At 46.3% G+C, this 24,298-nt stretch overlaps 1 protein-coding gene across 1 annotated transcript in view; it reads right to left on the minus strand.

Annotated features, from left to right (window-relative positions):
* The window catches only part of Mroh8 (maestro heat like repeat family member 8), a 70,771-nt gene that overhangs the window by 5,959 nt on the left and 40,514 nt on the right, over positions 1-24,298 (minus strand). The window contains exons 10-20 of the mRNA XM_051143664.1: positions 23,925-24,043; positions 20,458-20,610; positions 16,113-16,273; positions 11,326-11,461; positions 9,105-9,295; positions 7,640-7,774; positions 6,853-6,967; positions 6,403-6,543; positions 4,997-5,161; positions 3,963-4,118; positions 1,011-1,133 (exon numbers count right to left, since the gene is read on the minus strand). Coding sequence (XP_050999621.1) covers positions 1,011-1,133; positions 3,963-4,118; positions 4,997-5,161; positions 6,403-6,543; positions 6,853-6,967; positions 7,640-7,774; positions 9,105-9,295; positions 11,326-11,461; positions 16,113-16,273; positions 20,458-20,610; positions 23,925-24,043 — 1,595 coding nt within the window. The remainder of the gene's footprint in view (positions 1-1,010; positions 1,134-3,962; positions 4,119-4,996; positions 5,162-6,402; positions 6,544-6,852; positions 6,968-7,639; positions 7,775-9,104; positions 9,296-11,325; positions 11,462-16,112; positions 16,274-20,457; positions 20,611-23,924; positions 24,044-24,298) is intronic.

Here is a 24,298-nt window from a genome sequence, read left to right on the forward strand (position 1 = left end):
AAGCCTGACCCTGCTATGAGCCATGTAGGCTCTGCTGGGTTTGTGAGGACAAGATGCTCTCGGGGGCTCAGGGCTAGTGACATGCTGCCCTCTTCTTGGTAAACTCACACGCTGTGGCAGCCCTTGCGTAGGCCTTATTATCATGCTCAGAGAGAAGATAAGACAATCCACTGTATCAAGCAAAGGCCTACCAACATGGAGACAAGGCACCATTATTTCAGTTCAGCGCACAGGGACTATTTCTTGTTGTTTTTGTTTTTCAGATGAAGTCTCACTATAGAGCTCTGGCTGGCCTGAAACTCACTGTGTAGATCAGCTTGACCTTGAACTCACTGCCTCTGCCTCCTAAGTGCTGGGATTAAAGGTGTGAACCACCAAGACTAGCCCAAGTAAAAATATTTGACTAGACACTGTAAGCCTGACCATATAGTTTCTGATGCAATTAGTGGGGGCCTCTGGTTCGTAGGTCCTCTGGTTATTACTATTTTGAGACAAGGTCTCACTGTCCAGCTCACACAAACCCTCCTGACCATACCTCCCAATGCTGTGATTGTGGGTATGTGCCACCACACCTTACCATCAGCTTTTTGCATATGTGAAGAAGTGTGTTACTAGTGTCTTTGTTGGCTAGTGAAATGGCTCAGTGGTAAAAGAGCTTGCCATGCTAGCCTGAGGAGTCAAGTTTAATCCCTGAAACCCACAAAACCAAATCCAGATAGGAAACCCCAGGATCCTACAGTGAAATGGGAGGTGGAGAAGCCTGCCTCACAAGGTAGAACTGACTCTCGAAAGCTGTTCACTGACTTCCACCTGCACACTGTGGCACACTCAATGTGTGTGCAAACACACATAATGAGTAATCGAGGGAACTACAGGAAAAAGATCTACCTCTTAAACAGTTCATAGAGAGCAACTACTAAACTGAAGGGGACGGGATGGGAAATGTTTCCTGCATGCCAAGTGTCTCCATTAAAAGCTAACTGAAAACCAAAGCCACTGCTGTCACATACAAAGAATCTGCAGACCCTTCCAGCTTCATTGGGTTTGATGTAGAAGGGGTCTTTGCAGTACACTTCTGGGGGCAGCTTCCACTTCAGGAACCAGGCACAAAGAGTTAGGACTCGTCTGCTCTCCTGTTGTGAAGCAAAAGAGTATCAGAGCTCAGCATTTTCAAACATTTTTTTACCTGAGGTGAATTTTCCTTAGTGAAACTGACACCAAAGGCTGATATTTTCAGAATTACTCTGGGTGAGCTGAGGAAAGAGAATGAACTAGACTTCTGACTTCCTCCTGGGGAGCTGAAAGGACCCGTGGGCCCGCAAGGTCTCTGGAAAAGTGAGAACTAGTAGGTGTGATACTCAGGTGAGGTACAGATGACACAGCCCATGCTCTAGACAGGAGTCCCCTGAGCAAGTGTGCCTCTCCTCTGGTCATTGCTCCCAGAATGCCACCAAAGCACTCAAAACTGATTATCTCAGTCCACTAGGTTTTTGAGCCAAAACTATTCTTTTAAGACCAGGTATGAGCCATGTGTGGTGGTTCACACTTTTAATCCCAGAACTGGCAGGCAGAGGCAGGTGGATCTCTGAGTTTGTGGCCAGCCTGGTCTACAGAGCAAGTCCAGGACAGCCAAGGCTACACAGAGAACCCCTTCCTCAGAAAACCAAAAACTAAAAGCCAGAAAAAAAAAAAAAAAAAAAAAAAAAGACCTGGTATGGTGGTGCACACGGTTAATTGCAGCACTGAGTAGGCTAAGGCAAACGGGCAGATCTCTGACTTAGAGGCCAGCCTGGTCTACATAGCCAGTTCTAGGTCATCTGGAGCTACATAGTGAGACTTTCTCTCAAAAAAGCAGCAACAGAAACAAACCCTTTGGAGATTTATGAAATTAAGAATTAGCTCAGTTACTTTGTGTAGCAATTTGTAGCTGTGTAGTAAAATTAACGATATCCAGATAGTCCACACTAGGTTTTTATTTCCTCAAAGTCTCACATGCATGCACTGACGTGCTCACCACTGTACTATAGTCAGGAAAACAGAAAACTAAGTGTCCTAGAATAGAAGGGGTATATGTTAGATTAAATAATGAAACTCCACGTAATACTGAGAATAAATGACCCACAGCCTTACAATAAAAATCTCATAAGTACAATGTTAAGTAAATATGCTGAAAGATTTATAGAAATATACAACTTAAATTTTAAAATGTGGAAAAATAAACTGGGTGTGGTAGCACAGCCGTGATCCCAACACTTGGGAGGAAAAGGCAAGAGGAAAGAAAGTTCAAGGCCAGGTTGGCCTCCATAGTGAGAGTATCTCAAAAACACACACACACACACACACACACACACACACACACGCACGCACGCACACACACACACACACACACACACTCGAGCCAAGCATTAATAGCACACACCTGTAAACCCAGTACTTTCGAGGCAGAGGCAAGACAATGCAGTCCATCCAGCATCAAGCATCAGGTCCACCCAGCCTTGGTTACATAGTGAGTTTGAGACCAGCTTCAGCTACCAGAGACCCTATCCCAACCAGAGACCCTATCCCAACCAGAGACCCTATCCCAACCAGAGACCCTATCCCAAAAGAAACCAAAGCACAAAAGAGATGTGAAAGAAAGGAAAGAAGTGGGGAAGGGAAAGGAAGGGAAGCACTTACTAGAGACACAATGAGAGTTTAGGATGACAGGTCTTTGGGGGCTTCAGTTGGGAACAGGTGTGTGACTCATTTGTCATTTCTTAAAGCTAAGGTTGCATTGGTTATATTGTAATGCTCAAACTCCCTCCCAAGAGCTCAACTTAGCCAGAAGTTGTTCACGTTTGTAGGAAACTAAGCCGATCCTTGGCAGCTCTGGGATTTTCCTGATTGCCAAGCGATGGCAGGCTGGGTGAGGCATCAATGCTTCCATGAACCTGTGACCCCAAAGACATGCTTTCCCATCACCTGGTTGACAAAGTCTGAGCTATACTTTACTATAAAGTCTGAAATGTTTCCTGGAACTCACTTTGTAGACCAGGCTGGCCTCAAACTCACAAAGACCCACCTGCCTCTGCCTCCAGAGTTCTGGGATTAAAGGTGTGCACCACCACCACTGGCTCTTTCTAAGCTTTTAAGTTTGACTTTTATTTTCGTGAAGGAATGGAGGACACAAAGACCAAACTCCAAAATTCTTCCAGAATCCTCGTGGTCTGAACTTTTCCTCCCTGGGACAATATACCTGGTCATCAGTTAGCACAGTGGACTGAGCAAGCTTGTAGACTCTATGTGTCTGCCTGTCTGTCTGTCTGTCTCCCTGTCTCCATGTGTGTTTTCAGGAATCAGTTCCTCTCTTTCCACCTGTTGGTTCCAGGAATCAAACTCCACATGTCAGGCCTGGCAGCAAGAACCTTTACCTACTGAGTTGTCTTGCCAGTCTTACTTGTGGATTTGGAAACAAGGTCTTAATAAGTTGTCCTCACTGGCCTTGAGCCTCCCACGCAGCTGAGACCACAGCTACAGCGCTATGCGCAGCCTAAACAGACCAGTTAGTGTTCAGTGGATTAAGTGAAAACCGCACTTCTCACAGCAAAGCCCTTGGAAAGCTGAGGAGAGATAAAGGCTCCAGATGGTCCACAGAGATTACTCTCTCTCTCCCTTCACTCCAGCACGTTAAATGTCTCAAGGCCATGGGGAGTTCTTGAAAGACAGGAACATGTTTGTCACTAACACAGAGTTGTTGAAAATACACAGTTCTTCCCCACAAAGGCCATATTTTGCCACACAGCAATTGAGAGTTTGATTTCCCACAATTTACTGAGGGAGACAATGAAATGCAGTTCTGTGCCAGAGGATGTAAGGAACAAGAATGTGACCACAAAGTCTGTGTCCTCAGAGATATAAATTCTTCTTTGCAGGGCTGGATCTCAACTGTGAGTTATTCACGGCTGAAAAGAAACTGACTTTACCTCAGCGATGTCACTGTCCTCATCCTGAGAGAAGAGAAGCAGGGGGACCAGGCTTCCCAGGACTTGGGTTTCCACACTCTTCTTTTCCGTGCTCTTCACAGACTTGATGGAGGCTCCGAAAAGAGTCATGGAGTTCTGGTGAATATCTCGTCTCACCTGAGATGGAGGGGTCACACGGAAACAGCTCACGGAACATGCTCACACTAGTTTGCAAGAACCCCAGGGAGTCTGGGACATCAGTCTTAACATGAAGTGACACTACTGCATGGAGTTGAGGACAAGAAATGTCCTCTATAGGGAGACAGCAAGACCTGTGCTTGGTTCTCTTTTCTCTGAACTCTACAAACAAGAAATGGGTAAGTCCCACCTGTGACTGAAGAAGCCTCTACCTAGTACTGCTGCTAATCCCTCACACATCCCTCACTTTAGCAGACACTGAGGATGCCTGCCATGTGCCCTGTGTGTGTGTGTGTGTGTGTGTGTGTGTGTGTGTGTGTGTGTTTTAAATCTTTGTGATTTGGGACAAGGACACAAGTTCAGTCCATCATTTTGACTCATTTCTTTTCTTGTTTCTTGTCCTATACAAACTCTTTCCCATCCTACCAACTAAGGTTAATAATGCCTTGGTAAGTGACTCAAGATTTTTTGTTTTGTGGTTGTTCATTTGTTTGTTGGTTTGTTTTTTGAGACAGAGTTTCATTGTGTAGACCAGGCTGTCCTGTACTAGTCTGGCCTCAAACTCAGCAAGGCCTGCCTCTGCCTCTGCCTCCCAAGTAGAGGGATTAAAAGTGTGCACCACCACCACCCAGCTATGTCTTAAGATTTTTCAAGTCTGAAAAACAGATAATATCAGTTGAGGAAATCAGGACATCACAGGTTATCTGGAAGGATCTTGAGGAAGAAGATCTAAAAGGCCTCTATAAATAAAACATTCCATCCTCTAAGTAAAATAAAATGGCCTATTACTGTTTCAATATCTACTTGCTGGTAGGTACCCGCCCCCTAAGGAAGAAGCTTTCCTGTCATGGTCTTACATCACCGAATAAGGAGAGCAGAGTCTGCATCATGGCAGCCAAGGTGGTGGAGTCCAGCATCCTGACAAGCTGCAGGAGTGTCTGGATGGCCAACAAAACGATCCTCTCGTCGGTCTCATGTAGGCGATCTAAGATGCACGGCAGCAGGCTGCTGACGTCTTCTCTCTGTGTGTGCCAAAGCAGCCGTGACCTCCACTCCTCGTAGCACCTTACCTAAGGTCTAACCGGAGGGATCCCGCTGCCTTAAGTAACCCCGTGCGTGCGGCTTCCTGGTTACTCTGGCTAGTCCAGAACAGAGGTGTGGTAAGGAGGGACAACAGCCCTCTCTTTACTATTGTCACACCTGCCATGTAGAGGAGGGGAGGAGTGTTGTGAACCGCTTCTCAGAACAGAGGTGGGACGGGTATAGGGAAGGACAGGGATGCACCCTTGGCTTTAAGGAAAAGTCCCAACACAGAAAAATAAGGAATGGCCAGCTCAGGCCACAGAGAGTTCTCTAGCATGAAGGTATTAAAGCAGAGGCTTGAAAACTCCTTGATAGGAACTCAGCAGTATTTGACTGAAGATCCTTAAAAGTCCTCCCCATATGAACAAGGTAGTCGTCTCAGGATTTTAAAATATGTGTAAGTGTGTATGTACACACACACAGACAGAGAGAGAGAGAGAGAGAGAGAGAGAGAGAGAGAGAGAGAGAGAGAGAGAGAGAGAGAATAAAAATATCATGTATGCAATCAACCAGAGTTAACATAGGCTAGCATTTGTCATTTTTGTCCCACATATGTATGTATGTATGAAATAAATACATCTCAAGTTGCAAGCATTAAAGCCTCAGTGTTACAACTGACTGAGGCTGTTAACTCTCTCTCCGCCCCCGTCCCTCTCTGTCTCTCTCTGGTTTTTCCAGTCAGGGATTCTCTGTGTAGCCCTGGCTGTCCTGGAACTCCCAAAGATGCACCTGCCTCTGCTTCATGAGTGCTCGTATTAAAGGTGTGTGCTACCAGCAGGCTGAGGTATAGTTGTCTAATGAGGCATGTGGAAGATAAGCTTTCTGTCATCATGAATGACAGTGAGCTCTATTTTAGATGATACATACCCTAGGTTATCCAGGCCCTCCACAGAGCGACATGGTATGAGGTGTCCATGGACAGCTGGATGTTTTCCACTGTGTTGTAACAATAAGCCTACCTCCCCCACAAAACGCAAGATTCAAGGTATTATGAATATTTGTGATTTGGAATTTTAGTAGTATCCACGTAACTCGTAGGTATAAAATTAGAGTGGCACAGATAGACGTGTACATTTACTCCTGCCCAACACTCCCACAGTTCTTCCTCCCTAGGTATCCTGGGTATGTTTGGGGTGGTTCTATTACTCCGCAGGAAGTCAGCGGGCAGAGGTCCTCTTACCATCTCTCGGTGTCTGACCAGATTGTGCAGTCCCCTCAGTGCAATGATCCTGAAGAGGTTGTTGTCATCACATAGCCAGTCCCTCAGGCGGACAGTGGAGTAGACCCTGGGCAGTCTCCTGGCCACTGGACTCTTTAAGAGCTGAAAGAACCCAAAAAATCAGCCAAGAAGTGACCTCGAAGCTCCTTCTCTGTGGAGGGATCTGCCTTCCTACTGACTCCAATGTATGTATTTCCTGTGACATCACCAAGCTGCTGCATAGACAGCACAGAGACACAAGGAATGCTGACAGCAGTGAGAGGAAAGAATTTTGAAAGGGTTCACTCTAAATGAAATGTCTATTGCAAACCTAGAATAGACCCCAGTCTGACCCTAAGTTGAATACAGCTTAGAAAAGAGGGTCTATTTCCTTTCCAGGCTCCCTGGATCCAGTTCCTACAAGACTCTTACCTCCACAAAAAAGGCTGCTGATGTAATCTTATGTTTAATATTCCCTCGGTTAATCAAAGGGACTAACAAGTACAAGGTCTTATGTGCAAAGGGTTGATTTCTTTCCAGCAGGGCACTGTAAAACAGATGAACAGAAGAGTCTCAGACATGTTCCCAAGCAGATAGCACTATGGCAGGATAGGGCTCTCCAAAGCTTTTACCTTGCTTCAGGTATTCAGGAGGGCATGACAGGGTTAAGACTTTTGAATTTTTTTTTTTTTCAAGGCAGGGTTTCTCTGTGTAGCCCTGGCTGTCCTGGACTAACTTTGTAGACCAGGCTGGCCTCGAACTCACGGCAAAACTCCTGCCTCTGCCTCCAGAGTACTGGGAATTAAAGGCATGCGCCATCACTGCCCAGCTAGGTTAAGACTTGAATTTTTTCTGACTAATTTACAGACACTATAGCATGATGGTGCATAGTTTTTATCCCAGCACTTGGGAGACAGAGGCAGGAGGATCACTATGGGTTTGAGGTGAGCCTGGTCTGCAGAGAGAGCATTCCAGGCCAGAAACACAGTGAGACCTTGCCTCAAAAAATTACAGATATTAGGCCAGGAATGGTGTCGCATGCCTTTAATGCCAGCACGTGGAAGGCACAGGCAGGGCAGTCTGTGAGTCCAGGGCAGCCAGGGTTACACAGAGAAACCCTGTTTCAGAAAAACAAACCAAAGCAAACCTTTTGTTAAGGGAAAGACAAAACAATGCTGCTGGGCGGAGGAACGGATGAATGGGAATCAGGAAGTCCTACTTGGCGAGGAGGAACACTCCCTGAAGATGGCTTTCTCCCGTCAGAAGGTTCCAGCCGCTGCTCTTCTCCATGATGCCGAATTCCTGCCAGCACTGTGTTCTGAGGAGGAGGGTCTTTGTCGCTTGTATAGCAAAGCTGAGTTGGGCAAAAACAAGCACGGCTGGAGAGAGCAGCCTGCTGCTCCCGGGGTGGCCCATGGCTGGGCTGCAACCCCTCCCTCTCCAGGGTTCCTAAAGATGCCTCAGGGTCTAATGTCCGGGAAGGGCCTCCACGTAAGTTGTCAGCATAAAGAAAGCTAACTTGATTTTGTTTCTCAAGGAGCTTGGAAAAAGATTTATGACTTAGGAACTGGTTTGGGATGCTAAGTGGATACCCACTGCCATTTAAAAAAATGTTGATTATTTTTATTTTGTGTGTATGACTTTGTCTGCATTTCTGTGCACCACATGCATGCAGTGCCCATGGAGGTCAGAAGAAGACGCTAGATCCTTGAGTGCTGGAGTTACAGACAGTTGTGATCTGCCATGTGGGTGCTGGGAACTGAACCTGGGTCCTCTGCAAGCACAGCCAGTGTCCTTAAGCCTGAAACTGTCTTTCCAGCCTGACCCATTGCTTTTTTTTTTTTTTTTTTAATGAGGTGAAAGTTAAGGCTAGGGACCTGGCTCAGTTGGTAGGATGCTTTTGCCTAGCATGATCTCAGCTCCGGTCTGACGCCCATCACTTCAGGTCCCAGACATGGTGAGTATGCTTGGGAGCTAGGGGTCATCCTAAGTGAGTTTGAGGCTGGCTTGCAGGACATGAGATGCTATTTCAAAAAAAGAAAGAAAAGCAATGCAATTTATATTTCCTCCATAAAATGTATCACCACCACTTACAAAGCACTTCTTGAGTTGCCTTCCTAGACGCAGCTTCAAGAGCATGTTAGAGCTGGAAGGGTTCTGGGAGATAACCTGGTCCAATCTCCTCACTTACAGAAAGGGAAACTAAAGCACACAACAGTGGACTGGCCCAGGGCCTGCAGCTAATTAACTACACCTGGGACCCACTGGCACTTAGCATGGTCCTAAGTATCTCTCAATATAGCATTTCCTCCCAAAAGATCCGTGTGTCCGCAGCATGTGGGACATCTACCAAGGCCTTGTTGAGGGACTAAAAAATCTCCCCAGCACTATCCCAGAAATAAGGAATCACTTCACTGGGCCGGTTCAGTTTGGGAGGCCAGCTTGGCAGTTTTGTCTGTACTTGCTCTGTCAGGGAAGGACTGGCACAGTATCACATGGTATCTGCCGGCCCCAGGCAGAAGAAGGTAACTAAAAACTACAGGCAGCAAGTGAAAGCCAGACCGAATCCTGGAGGACTGTGGCGCTATGCCCACTCACAGCTAGGACCACATCTTTGCTTGTGTCTAGCACAGTGTCCGGCACCCAGTAAGTGTTCAGGTCAATGAAATCACAGTGGGTAGTACCACATTGGGGTGACGTCTGTTGGAATCTCCTGCTCTGCATACAGGCCACTTGGGATGTGGACATCAGACATGGTGAGGCCGATGCTGTGGTGAGTCTGGACGAGCAGCGTCATCAGAAGCTGAGGGAAGAGCCGGAATGCAGCTGCTCGAAGTCTGTTTCCCATAAGCACCTCATAAAGAGCATCTGTTACCTGTGGCAGAAAAGGCACCGGGAGGCACTGAGCACCTGTTGCTTCTAACCCTCTGTCACAGCCAGTCCACAGACAGAGCAGCAATGGTACCTGGCAGAGGCAACAGACCTGAGAGGGAAAGGAAGAGTAAAGTGATCATTAGAAGTGAGCGGAGGCCACGCAGAACAGAGTGTATGCTCAGCAAGTCGTGGACCAGCACCACATACATATATACATATGGAGAGAGAGAGAGAGAGAGAGAGAGAGAGAGAGAGAGATGTATTATGAGCAGGCTTGACATCATCCAGAAGCTGAGTACACTTGACTAGTTACAACTAGAAAACAAATAGAATACAACCATAACAAAATTTATCTTATTAGATGACAAGTAACAACTCAGAAAAGTATCCATTTTTGTATCAATGTGCTAATAAAATGCCTCCATCCTTCAGTAAAACAAAGGCAAAGTCTTGCACTCAAGGTGTGGCCCCTGCAGCATCTGCAAGCTGGTTGCAAATGAGAATACCAAGTCCCTCCCACATGGCTTATGTCACAGTGTGCACTGGGTGACTGAAACACACATATAACTTCTGAATCTGCAACAACATTTCAGAATTTTTAAAAAGCATAAAGTCATAAGAAAAGAGAGTAAGAGAGAAGACAATAGCAAATGAGAAATTCTGAAAGAACGTTGGAGGCTTAAGCTCCTCTGGCAGTGACTGGGCTAGACAAAGAGGAGATGAGGGAGAAGCACGGCCTGCCAGGAGGCCCTGAGTGGAGGGATCCTAGCACTTGGGAAGCCAAAGTGGGAGGTTCAAAGTCACCCTCCCTTATTTGCTATTTTGAGGACAGCCTGAGCTACTTGAGACTTTGCCTAAAGCAATAAAAAACACAGATACTGATAGGAAGTAGTTGTACATGCTTAGAGACCAGCGGCTTTCACAACCTGCTGTGCTTTCTGTATAGTTTTACTGTGAACATAAGACTGTTCAAAAAAGTGTTGTTCTAAAAGGAAAACTGGGTGGGAAAACATATCAAATACACACATGCACAGGTATTTCTACATGGGCTAAGAATGCTTTTCCCTTTTTGTATGTATGAGAATTAGGTTCTGTTGTTTTTCCTTTCGGGGGAAAAATTGTCAGTTGGGTGCAGTGGCATACACCTGTAATCCCAGCACTCAGGGAGGGAGAGGCAGGCAGACCAGCCTGGTCTACAAATTGAGTCTAGGATAGCCAGGACTACACAGAAAACCCTTGTCTCAAAAACAAAGAAACAAACAAACAACAACCACAACAAAAAACCCACCCCCAAAGAAACCAAATTGCTGCCCAGAAACTAGGCTCAAATAATATTCCCATTTCAGCCTTCTGAGTAGCTGGGCTAACAGGCACAAATACTGTCTTGGTTTTTAGAGTTTTTTTTTTTTTAAATCCATATATTATGTGACAGAGACTATGTATGACCTGAAAGCCCCAAAATATATACTGTCTATAAGGCCTAAAACATTCATTTAGATAGAAAGATTAATACTCGTAATTAAAAGGGCCTTTGTTTTTTATTTTATATATCATTACACTAAATTTTTTTTCTTCACAAGTTTGGATTACTCTAGGTTATTTTTAAAGGACAACAGCAGGACTGTTCATACTGTACTGCACCCTCCTACACTCTGCATCTCCCTCCATGTCCGTGCCCATGTAGAGATGCACACAGATTTACAGGGGAAGGTTAGAAACAAACTTTCAGCTAGGCGCCTGTAACCCAGCACTTGGGAGGCAGAGGCAGGTGGATCTCTGTGAGTTTGAGGCCAGCCTGGTCTACAAAGTGAGTCCAGGACAGCCAACCCTGTCTGGAAAAAACCAAAAAGGACAAATATAAAGAAGAAAGGAGGAGGAGGAGGAGGAGAGACGAGGAGGCAGAGGAGGAGGAAGAGGAAGAAAAACAAACAAACTTTGAAAGAGAATGAAAAGATCACCCTCTGGAAAGGGTCAGTTGTCCTCAAAGGGGAGCCTCTCATGCTGACATGAGAGGGGCAGAGCAAAACTTACAGCAACAGCCACGTAGGCCATCTTCGCCTGGGTGGGCGCATTATGGCATTTCTGCAGCTTCCTCAGGAGCCTCCATAGGACCCAGGTTGTGCTGGTCAGTTCCACCTTCAAGGTTCTCCACAACTCAGCCAGATGCCTAGAAATCCCAGAATAGCAATCACCATAAGGTGGGCTAACCCAGGCCTCCCAGGACCACAGCTTTCCTAAGGTTTGTTTAGAATCTGACCTTTCTGTGAGAAGCTTTCCTCTGTGTAGCAGACACAATGAGCTCTCCCTGCCTGGCACTGTCATAAACTAGCCTTAAGTAAACTTCTCAGTGCCTCTGCTCTCCTCCCGCGGACTGGTTCCAGCGCCTCTCACCAGCCACTTCTGCTGAACAAACCATGGGCTTGGATTACCCAAGAGAATCCACGCCATTTTCTGAAGCCAGATACCTTTCCTCTATTTCTCCCTCCCAGAGAAGCTCTGGTGGAGTCTCTCTGTCATGTTTCCTGTGGCTTCTCCGTGTTTCCCACCAGAGTTGCTATAATGCTTGAGTGTTTCCTTGTTACAGGTTTCTTTGCTATGCCACACACTGTCAGGGCTTTGTGTGCGCTCCACTGGTGAAGGGCTCACATCTGGACCCCTCAGAACCTTCACAGAAGGCATTCTGAGACAAATCTATGCCATGCATTCTGTGGTCCTCACAGTTCCTACAAATAAACCTCTGATCCCACTTAGATCTTAAAGTAACATGTAGTGATTTCTCAAAAAAAAAAAAAAAAATAAACAAAAAACCCTATGAAGTTGATATCACACCTAAGGCAGCCTGAGAAAAATACTGAAACGTAGTCTCAGAACAAACCTCAGCAGTAGCAATTGAAAAGCAAGGCCTGAGAGTTAAATAGACTTTGTGAAGGAATGTGGGAGAGGGGAGACAGGGTTTCTCTGTGTAGCCCTGGCTGTCCTGGACTCACTTTGTAGACCAGGCTGGCCTCGAACTCACAGTGATCCACCTGCCTCTGCCTCCCGAGTGCTGGGATTAAAGGCGTGTGCCACTATGCCCGGCTTTTCCTTCCATTTTGTAGGTCCTGAGACTTGAACTCAGGTCTCTGTTCTTTGCAGCACATGCTGTTACCTGCTGAGACAACTTCCTAGCCCAGGCCTTCTCTTTTATCCCAGTGCTGGGGACTTACCCTGGAGCTTCATGCATCCTAGACAAGCATGCGACTGTAACCTGCACCCCAACACCAACCCAGTCTCTAGTTCTCAGAATTTGCCCTAGCATCTCTGAATGCTGCAGACTGCCTTTTTTAGGAGTGTGGGTGCCCACCTACCCGATCACTCTGCATACTGGCACTCTCAAACACTGTCTCCACAACCACTCCCTACCTTAGTAAGTCTGCCTCTTCATTGTTTTTGTTTCTAGACACTTTTCCCTCTGTAGCTAGGACTGCTCTGGAAGAACTAAGCCGACTAAGGCTGGCCTCCACCCTACAGAGGCCGCTGACTTAGCCTGCTGAGAGCTGGGACCTCCGTGTGTGTGTCTTCACACCGACCTCTAGTTTAGTCATCCCAATCTGGGAATAAAGCAAAGCAGGAAGTTCCCAAGCATGCCTGAAGGGAAGGAAGCCTCGAAAGGTGCCTGGCAGAGCAAGTAAGCAGACAGAGGGAGCATGCGACCTGGAGCGGCAGGAGCAGCTCCTCCGTTGTCTGTGATGCTGAGGCAGGGAATAAAGAACTCTGAGAAGCAAAGCCCTATGAGAGACTCAGTCCGGGGTGCTCTGACATGCTGCACATTCTAAGGAGGCTGGGAATGACGCGCATAGAAACCACACAGCCCTCATGGCAATGACTCATAGACTTTAGGACAAAACAGATCATCTACAGAGTTTGTGTACAATGTTGCACTGACGAAATGGTTCAGCAGGCAAAAGTATTTGTTGCTGAGCCTGGCAACCTAACTTTGATCCCCAAGGCCCACATGGTAGAAGAGATTTAACTCTCACAAGCGTATGCTGACCTACACTCCAGCCATGACTTATATGCACCCACCATTTCTTGCTTGCCTGCCCAGCCTTCTCTACAGCAGCACAGCCTGTAATCCACCTCCACTAAAGTCCCAGGCAAAAGGCACATCTCACCATTCACCTCTTCAACTACTTTTTATTTTTCTTTTTCTGAGACAGGGTTTCACTGCGTAGCTGTGCTGGACTTGCTCTGTAGACCAGGCTGGCTTCAAACCCACAGAGACCTGCCTGCCCCCGCCTCTCTAGTGCTGGGACTACAGGCATGGGCAACAACACCTGGCTTTCAGTTACCTTTTTAAAGGCAGGGTTTCTCTACACATCCCTGGCTGGCCTAGAACCCGCTTATGTAGAGCAGGCTGCCTTGAACTCAAAGAGATCCGCGTAGACCAAGCTGACCTTGAACTCAAAGAGATCCGCGTACACTATTACCATGAAATTCTTCAATGGCTTCAAAAGTCCACTATTGTACCCAATATATCACTGTTACCTAATCTGATCACTTAAAAAGCATTGTAATATGGTGTGTCTGTGCACACACAATTCAATTTTAGAGCTCATTCATCTCTGCATAAAAATTCCTCATATCTGATGACTTCTTACTGCCCACCTGTCTGTCCAGCCTCCCTTAGGCTCATTTCATATAAGAATCCAGTACAGACAAGCTATGGGAAGGATCAACGACTTGAGAGCAGTTTATTAGAGAAATATACAGAAGAATCTTTTAAAGTGCATATGAACTCCTGTATTAATGTGTTTATTTCCCCTGGGTGGATAAGTCCTGCCCTCTGACATAGTAGTAAAGGGTCTGTTCGTGGAGGACACCAGCGCTATACCAGGACATTAGTGAGAGTCACTCACACAAAAGAACAGTTTTCAAACAGGTTAAGGCCGACTAATATTTCTTTGAAATGAAACAGTGGCTCAGAATCACCATGTAGGAAACAGATTTACAAAGAGAATGTTGCCCTGTCAGCACATGGTCAAAAGAATGACCCATGGTGAGTGATGCCTTGGGGACTGTGAGAGAGGCTCCAGGAGACAAGGCAAGGGGCCTTTTTCCTCAGGTGCATTTTGTTTCCTGGATTGTTTGTTCTTGGATATGACTTCGTGCCTCCTGTCACAAACACTCAGATTCAATGTATAAGACATGCTTATTCTTGTTGGATGTCAGTCTGGTCAGTGCACCCTAAATCTGGGCATGCCTTCTGCCTTGCTTTCCTTGCTTTCTCAGCTATAACCTACAGCACATGCCAGGTAATGGTGTTAAAATCGCTCTGTCCTGAGAGTGTTCTGGGAAAGGGCTGTTCTGTTAATATGCTAATATGTGTGTGCTTCTTACTGGCATTTATTTATGTTTTCCTGGCCATGCTTTTTTTCCCCTGAGCTCAAACACCCTTCCCTGGGTCATTGTTTTCTTTGTTACATTTGTGTATAAAAGTGCACTGTACTTTTATAAAAGTAAAGGCCCCTGCCTTTTTTTCTTGGAGCCTCTCTCATAGTCCCCGAGGCAGTGTTCACCATGGGGCATGCTTTTGACCATGTTCTTGCAGGGCAAGTCTGTTTCCTAGACTGTGACTCTGAAGTAAGGCTGTCTACAGCATCAGACAGTAGTCCTCACCATTCTTTTGGTCCTCAGATCCCAGTCCAGCAGACAAGATCTGCGCTGGTCAACCAAAGTGGACACTTCACTGGATAAAAGGGCAGGAGGTCTCTCTCCTCAAGTGTCACTGACTTCCCCATCTGTACCTCTTAGACTCTAAGGCTTAGAGCGACCACTGTAAAAACAGCTAAAACAAAACAAAACACTCCTCTGTAGGACCCCATTCTTCCCCATGTATATACTTAGACTTTCTTTTTTATGGATGCATTTATTTGGGGCAAAATCGTGCTTGAATGCATTCTGCAAGTGAGATGTCAGCATCATAGATTTTGCCCCTAAACAACTTTAGTAGCTAGCTGTCTATCTCTCTATCTATATGACAGGCTCTCGCTATGCAGGCCAGGCTGGCCTGAACTCTGCATCCTCCTGCCTCAGATTCCCAAGTGCTGAAAATACGTGCATGCTTTAGCCTCTATCTTCTTACAACTGAGATATCCTGCTGCATAAACAGTAATTCTTTACACATAAGTAAATATTAATTTAAGAATTTACTAGAGGGCTGGAGAGATGGCTCAGGGGTTAAGAGCACTGGCTGCTCTTCCAGAGGTCCTGAGTTCAATTCCCAGCAACCACATGGTGGCTCATAACCATTTATAATGTGACATAATGCCCTCTTCTTGTGTGGAGGCATACATGCAGGCGAAGCACTGTATACATAATAAATAAATAAATCTTTAAAAAAAAAAAAAAAGAATCTACTCGAGCCAGGTGTGGTGGCAACATGCCTATAATCCCAGCGCGTATGTGAATTTCAGGACAGCCTTGTCTACATAGTGAATTCCAGGCCAGCGAGGAGCATAGTAAGACACTATCTCAACCCTCACACCCTTCTAGAAACAAATCAAGTACAGATGCCATTTTCATTTACAGCTTTTGTTTCTATTACAGAACCAACCAAAGTCTTACACTGTACTGGGTCGTACTGTTTTGTTGCTTCTCACCAGTTGGCTCCTCTCTTTTTTTCATTACTCTTTTTTGAAGAATCCAGTCCACTTGCCCTATAGGGACCTACTGAATCAAACTCCTCTACAGGCATCTCACTAGCAACCACGTGTCCCTGTACTGAGAGGTGGGCTGTGGGCCCAGTTTGATGCAGAAGCTGTACAGGGTTCTATTACCTGTCATATGGCACTGGATGGCATAGGAGGTGGCTGAGCACTACATCTGTGTACTTAGGACTGGAGAGAAACAAACTCACAGTACTTGTGATTTGTTGCCGGACACTAGGCAGCGTGATTATTGACAGCCGGGCACAGATAACGCCTATTATTTCTGGCACCTGAAGAGGAAAATGGACATCACTAAGACCTTAATCCTGCAGGACAACTAGAGAGCATTTGTAGCCACTTCTCAGAGGTCCTGAGATGATCAAAGACAAAATATTTTTGAGTTGGAAAAGTTTAGGATGTTAAAGGTTCCCGTGTACTGCTGAAGGGCTTGCTTCACATGTATGGGGACCAGGACTTGGTCCTTATCACTGCGGAGACAACACTTAAAACTTTCCAATCATCTGCTGGGCACTGGTGGAGCATGCTGTTAGTCCCAGCACTCGGGAGGCAGAGGCAGGTGGATCTCTGAGTTGGAGGCCAGCCTGGCCTATGAAGTTAGTCCAGACAGCCAGGGCTATGTTGAGATACCCTGTTTAAAAAAAAAAAAGTCTATATGAATGTATGTACACACAAATATCTGGACGGGTGGAGCTGAAATTCAGTTGTAGAGTGTTTAGCACAGATGAGGGCCTGGCTTTGATATCTGATTCTCAGTACTAGGGGTGAGTTGGTGAGTGAGCGAGGTGGGAGGGGTGATAACAGGAAGGAAGTGCTGTAGTGCTGGGTGTAGAATGCTTGTTGGCATGCACAAGGCCTGGCCTCAGTGCAGCACCACAGAGAGAAAAAACACAGCAAGGGAAGAAAGAAGGAAATGAAAGATTTGGAAGGATGTAAACAGAGCTGTCAGCTGTATCGCCGAGAAATGCAGACACGGGCTTTTTTTCCCTCCTGTATTTTTTCTGGTTTTTGACAATCATTACACAGTGATTTTTTTAAACAAAGCTAACAAAAATGTCACGTGATAGCAAGGGAGGCCGCACCCACTGCCCTCAGGTCTTTCAGGAAGCGAAATCCTGGCTTTGGTCCAGTTCTCCCTCTGCTTGGCTGTGCACCTGCATACAGTGGCTGTCACCCCAGCAGGTGCAGGAAGCACTGGTGAAGCTGGGCCCAGCCACAGGAACATGAAGGGGAACCTACTTGGGTATTGTGGGAGATATTTCTGCCCTCAACAAAGGGACAAGAAGGGAAGCATCATCTTTCTGGATTGTCATCTCTGTCTTTCTCATGAAGTCTCAGCTGCACCTGCCTCATGACCTCATGGACGGAAAAGGTTAAAAAAAAAAAAAAAGGACCCATGGTCCTGGCTAGTTCTGTAAGTCAGTGAGCCCAGCATAGCAAATATACTGTGTCCAGGTTTCCTAAACATATTTAAGAATGCTTATTTATTGTAATTATTTAATACAGTCAATCACTTCATAGTAAGAGCATGCATGTCAGATAAGCATTTTAACAAATATACCATTATGACACAAGGCAATCAATCCTTTGGAAAGGCTTCTTACAGTTGGCCTTTCTAGCTCCTGAAGGGTCCTGAACCATCCAGGAGCCGTCTGACTGCCCTTCTCAGCAACCACATGGTGGCTGTTTTCTGTCTTTTTGGTTTTTTAAGACAAGGATTCTCTGTGTGGCCTGGGCATCCTGGAACTCTTTTTGTAGACCCGGCTGGCCTCAGATTCAGAGATCCACTGCCTCTGCCTCTTGTGTCTTGGAATTGAAGGGGTGTGCCACCATGCCCTGGATGTCTTTGCTATTTTCATAGGTTTTTTTAAAAAATGGGTTCTTACCATTTTTAAATGGCTTTCTTTTTTGAGATTGTTGCAGTACTGTGAATTGAACCTGGGACAAGTGCCACTTCACAGAGCACTTTCATTCTTTTTTTTGTTTTTAAGTCAGGGTTTTTCTGTGTAGTCCTGGGTGCCCTGTACCTGCTTTGTAGACCAAGCTGGCCTCAAACTCACAGAGCTCCACCTGCCTCTGCCTTCCTAAGTGTTGCTCTGCCTGGCAGAGCAATTTCACTCTTGAAAAACAAAACAAAACAAAACAAAACAAAAAAGTATAACCGGGCATGGTAGCACATGTCTTTAACCCGAGCACTCGGGAGGCAGAGGCAGGCAGATTGCTGTGAGTTCGAGGCCAGCCTGGTCTACGAAGCAAGTCCAGGACAGCCAAGGCTAGCACAGAGAGACCTGTTTCGAAAAACCAAAAGACAAACAAACAAACAAACAAAGTGTAGTTTAAAATGCTAGGGGCACTGGGTGTTTAATTGCAGCACTCAGGAGGCAGAAGCAAGTGGATCTCTGTGAGTTTGAGGCCAGCCTGTTCTACAAAGTGGGTTCAGGACAGCCCTGTCTTGAAAAACAAAACAAAACAAACAAACAAACAAACAAAAGCAAAAAAAAAAAAAAAAAAAGAAAAGAAAAAATGCCAACAGCTCTTCAAATCTTGCTCTCTTCCTCAGAAATAACTATACTTACATTTTTAGCTGTTTTTGTATCCTTCTATGTTTAATTAAGATAGTCAATTAATTACATTTTTTAAAATTTATACAGTACTCTGCCTGCACATATGCCTGCAGGTCAGAAGAGGGCACCACATCTCATTCTGGATGGTTGTGAGCCACCATGTGGTTGCTGGGAATTGAACTGCGGACCTCTGGAAGAGCCAGTGCTGTTAACCTCTGAGCCATCTCTCCAGCCCTAATTAAATATTTTTAGGACAAAGTTTTGCCTAGTAGCATAGCCTGAGCAGGAACTCACTGTTTAGCCCAAACCAGCCTGACCCCTTTGATCTTCTTGTCTCTGCCTTCCAAGTGCTGGGATGATAGGTATTCAACACCTCACCCAGCTCTGTCCTGTTCATTAGAGAGAATTATTGTTGCTGTGTGTGTAAAAGGTAGGTGCACACACCATGGTGTGTATATATGGAGGTCAGAGGACAACTCTGTCCTTTCTTTCCACCACTGAACTCAGGTCACCAGGCCTGTGGAGCAATCACTGACTCATGGAGCCAGCTCACTGGCCCCTGTTCTGTCCTTTGGTATTTTAGATGATAAAATTAAATTATTTCTTTCCTTGGTCATTTCTTTTTTTTTTTAAAAAAATTTATTTATTTTTATTTTGTATACATTTGTGTTTTGCCTACATGTGTGAGGAAATCAGATCATCTGGAACTGGAGTTACAGACAGTTGTGAGCTGCCATGTGGGTGCTAGGAATTGAACCTGGGTCCTCTGGAAGAAGAGCCATTGCTCTTAACGACTGAACCATCTCTCCAGCCCCCTTGATCATTTCTTTTTCTTTCTTTCTCTCTCTTTTTTTTTTTTTTTAAATTTTATTTATTTATTATGTATACAGTGTTCTGTCTGCTCACCAGAAGATGGCACCAGATCTCGTTACAGATGGTTGTGAGCCACCATGTGGTTGCTGGGAATTGAACTCAGGGCCTCTGGAAGAGCAGCCAGTGTTCTTAACCACTGAGCCATCTCCCCAGCCCCCTTGATTATTTCTTGAGACATGAGTGTTAAACACATTTCTATAAATCCTCTTGATGTTGGGAAACCTCGTTCTGAGTCCCATCTAGCTGTCTTCTGTCTAAACTTGACAGCTATAATTCATCCGAATCAGACTTTTCACTGAACTCTACCCTTATACTCATCAGTCACATCTCCCCAGAGAAATCCTGTTCTTTGGTGAACACACACACACACACACACACACACACACACACACACACACACACACACGGGGGGGGGGGCAGTGAGGCAGGGAGGCACAGAGAGGGGGTGTGTGTTTAGGTGTGTGTATATATCTGCGTGAGCACATACCCATGTGTGAACTTGTGGAGGCCAGACATCGATGTCAAAGATTTCTTTCTTAAGATTTTTGGATGTGAACCAAGCCTTTAATGGCTGAGCCATGTCTCTAGCGTAAAGATGTCTTTCTTGATCACTTCTCTATTTTTTTCAGACACAATCTCTCCAATCAACCTGGACTTCGCTGTTTGAGCTTGCCCTGCTGTATTTGCCTAGCTCTGCCTCCCTGCACTAGAGTTACAGATGCTCATGCCCATGCATGGATTTTTACATGCGTGCAGGGATCTGAACCCAGGTCCTCATGCTTGAAAAGTGAACACTCTACCACTGAGCTCCTTCCCCAGGCCTTTGTTTGGTCTAGGGGCTGGTAAGTACAGGCTTACTGAATGGAGGAATGTTTGTGGGCAGCAGGAGGCAGCTTTGGTCCTGTCCCTGCTAGTGCCTGTTCTCAGCTGAGTACAAATGGCAGCTGGACCTCCCTGGCTGCAGGACAGGACAGGGCTTGCTGCTGTTTCAAAGCCAGAAAATGGCCCTGTGCTTTTACCTTCTCAAATCGGGCCTCTGCACTTTTCACCAAAGTTATCAGCAACTCTCCTGCTGTCTGCTGGATACAGGGATGTGGCAGGCTTCTCAGGCTGTCCAAAATAGTCATTATGAACTGGCTGAGCTCTTGAGAATCAAGGAAAACTTCAAAGACCTGCAACAATTTAGGAACACTGAACTTTCGAGATCTGTGTTATGGGCTGAGAATATCACACAGTGTTTGCCTAGGATGTGTGAGGTCCAGCATTCCAGCATTGAGAGAGGGAGACAGGGAAGGGGAGGGAGAGGGAGTTGGGGAGGAGCAGGGAGAGGGACATAGCGAGGGGGAGGGAGAGGGAGCAGCAACATGGGGCACAGATACTAATATGGCCTCCGGTTGCACCATGGGCCATCAAGGTCTTTTGAAGAGGTCCAATCCAGTAAATAAACCCTTCTTCATCTTGGACATCCTGTTGTTGCTCAGAGCCAGGACGATTGGCTGGGCATCGAGTTCATGTGCCCGAGTTTTTAAAAGCTCCAGGCTGTGGCACAGCACCCTGCTGACCCTACTGGGCAACGTGTTCCCCATGACCACGGCCTTCTCTCACACCTGCCACTACAGCCATGTCAAACCTACCACTCCTTTCCTCCATCTTTCCCACCTCTCTATCTCATATCTGTTCACATTCATTCATGTGCTGCTACTAGAAGCTGCAGTGTATCACACAGTGTATGGTTTTTTGCCCAAACAGTTATATATACAAATATTCATTGCAACAAATATTCATTCATTCAAGTTGTTGGTCTGGTTTCTGGTTTTTGATACACCATTAATCCTGGACCATCACCAAGTCTAGTCCTGGCTATCCTGCTGATGCCAGGAGTCAGGGTGATCTTATGGTAAGGCTCCAGGCTGCTGCCCACCTCCCAATCCCCAATGTTAATCACCCTGAGGCCCCACTGGGCTTGACCTTTATGCTTGTAGTCTGCAGGCAGCACCGCTGCCCTTCAGTGTCCCTCTCCCAGCAGGGCAAGCAACGTGGGCTGCAGCCAGGGGAGGCCCGCTGGCAGGAATAGGACTGGCCCTGCCCAGTAACAAAGCCAGTGCTACAGGACTGGCCTGTCCACGTGCTCCAGTAGCTTGTGTAGATGCAGTAGATGTTGGGGTGCCCCAACTCAAAGCACCGGATGTGGACCTGGATGGCAGCTGAGGTGATCAGCCTGGGCTTTCTTGAAGGCCAAGTATTTTTTTTCTTAATTAAATCATTTGAAGCAGGAAGACCCACTTTTTTGTTTGTTTGTTTCTTTGTTTTTCCGAGACAGGGTTTCTCTATGTAGCTTTGGCTGTCCTGGACTAACTTTGTAGACCAGCCTGGCCTCAAACTTAGCGTGATCCCCCTGTCTCTGCCTCCCTAGTGCTGGGATTAAAAGCATGCACCACCAGTGCCCAGCCTGACCCACTCTTAATCTGGATCTTCTGAAGTGGGAAGATCCACGCCCTCTGCTGGCAGCCTATATGAGGACATGAAGGAGGAAGCTCTCTGTGTGCCTGCTTCTCTCACTCTCACTAGCAAGTCCATTCCTTCCCTGGCACCAGAGCCCACTTCTTCAGAATTCTAGCGCACTCTGAAGACCAGCTGAGACATCCAGCCTCTCATCACTGAACAGCTACTGATTCCTGGACTTTCTGTTGGTAGACAGCCATTGCTGGACCAGCTGGACCACAGCCTGTAAGCCACTCTAGTAAGTCACTCACATAGACTCATTCTCTAAGTTCTGTCCCTCGAGGGACCCCCTGACTAATACATTTACCAAAATGAAAAGTGGAAGCATCCAAAGCCACAGCGAAAGACTACGCACACCTTTTACCCCGCTCTGACTCCTAGAGAGAAGCCTTGTTCTGAAACCCTGAGAAGTCACACTCTATAGGTGCACTGAAGGAAAATCCAGTCACGGAGAGCTGAGAGCTACCTTCATATGACTAAAATGCTTTGTAGGGAGACAGCACACTAACATGATGTGTCGCCCTGCCTCTTGCTGCACTGGGCAGTGTATGGAGTCCTCAACGTGACAGGCAGTAGTTACCCAGCCATTGTCCACCATCATTCCACTTATCCCTTACGACAAGGGAGTTATCCAGCATGTAGATTCCCTCGATAGATGGAGAAACTGATACCTAGACTGAACCATCTGGTACTGTAGACCGTACGTGAGTAAGATTTATACGTGTCCTACACTGTGTGTTTGTGTTCATGTATATATGCACACATGTATGTGCAGGTATGAATGCATCAGGGCGTGCACATGTGTAGCCCAGAGGCCTATCACAATGCCAACCCCCATTACAGTCCATCTTATAATTTTTAGTAATTTATATATATTTTATTGTATATGTACTGGTGTTTTCCCTGCATGTATGTCTGTGTGAGGGTGTCAGGTTCCCTAGACCTAGAGCTACAGACTGTTGTGAGCTGCCATGTGGTTGCAGGGAATTGAACCCAAGTTCTCTGGAAGAACAGCCAGTGCTCTTAGTTGCTGAGCCATGTCTCCAGTCCCTCCATCTTATTTTTTTGAGGCAGGGTCCCTTACTAAAGCTGGAGTTCTCTGATTCTCCTAGACTAGCTGGCCAACAAACCCTAGGGACCCTCCTGTGCCTGTCTCCTCAGAGCTGGAATTACAGCAGCACACAGCTGTGCCCAGCTTTTGTTTTGTTTTGCTTTGCTTTTAAATGTGGTCACTGGGGGTGGAACTCATGTCTTCATTCTGGCACTGCAGGCCCTGTACTGAGCCATCCCCCAGCCTTACAGGTTTCCTTTGTTCACCCTTATCCCTAAGCAATCTAGCAAATGCACAAGGCTTTGTTGAGTAATGAACAGCTACAGTTAAGAGCACATTGCTCATTGGCTCAACCATTCTCTCTTGAAGCTTCTCTATGTGGAAGGTTCACATGAGCAAGCAGCTGGTTGGTGTTCAGTGAGAGTTCACCAGAGCCAGGTGAAGTCACTGGCCTCCTCGGGAAGATGACGCAAACCACTAAACTATGAAAACATGGGAAGCCTTTCATCTCAGCATGTCAGAGGCAGACACAGGCCGATCACTCGATTGCTGTGAGTTCTAAGACAGCATGGATGACACTGAGCTCCAGGTTAGCCAGGGATACATAGTGAGACCCTATCTCAAAAAGGCGCGCACACATATACACACACACACACACACACACACACACACACACGAGAGGGGCGGGGGAGAGAGAGAAGAAAGAAACCTGGTGCGTAAAGTCATGCACATGGTGTGTTACTTGCACACAAAGCATTTACAGAGCACATTCCCTGAGCAATCTCTGTCGTTGGTTTTATAAGAACCAAAAAGAAGTTTCCAATGTGACTTTTACCATCTCACAGTTCCATGAACAAACAAGACCTGCGGCTTATTCCCATCCTGCCAGCACTTCGAGCTGTCTGTTTGGGTGTGTCTAACCTCTCTAGTTACCTGGATGATTTTGAAGGGACAGCAGTAGAAGCATTTGACGCTGTAGTGCTCCAACAGCTCCCTGCATCTTCTCAGAGCATCTCTCAAGGCCCTGCCACTGCTTCTGTCCTGTATGGTGTCTAGGACGAGAACGGAGCATGGTTACGCGCTGCTTCATTTCTTTCTTACTCGCTTTGTAAATCTTTCTGATCTCCAGTGTGCAGACAATCCCTGTTCTTCGCTTGAATGAATTAATTAAATCTGCAGGCAGGTCCTGCCCTCATCCCTGTAAAGGGTTTATACAAACAGTCAAAGGGAAATGAAAAGGGTTTTTGTAAGAGCAAAGATTTGGAGTGATTTGCTCAGTTCAAATTGGAAGGCTACAGTACTACCTC

The sequence above is a fragment of the Acomys russatus genome, chromosome 4, assembly GCF_903995435.1.
Source record: "Acomys russatus chromosome 4, mAcoRus1.1, whole genome shotgun sequence".
Classification (NCBI taxonomy): Eukaryota; Metazoa; Chordata; class Mammalia; order Rodentia; family Muridae; genus Acomys; species Acomys russatus.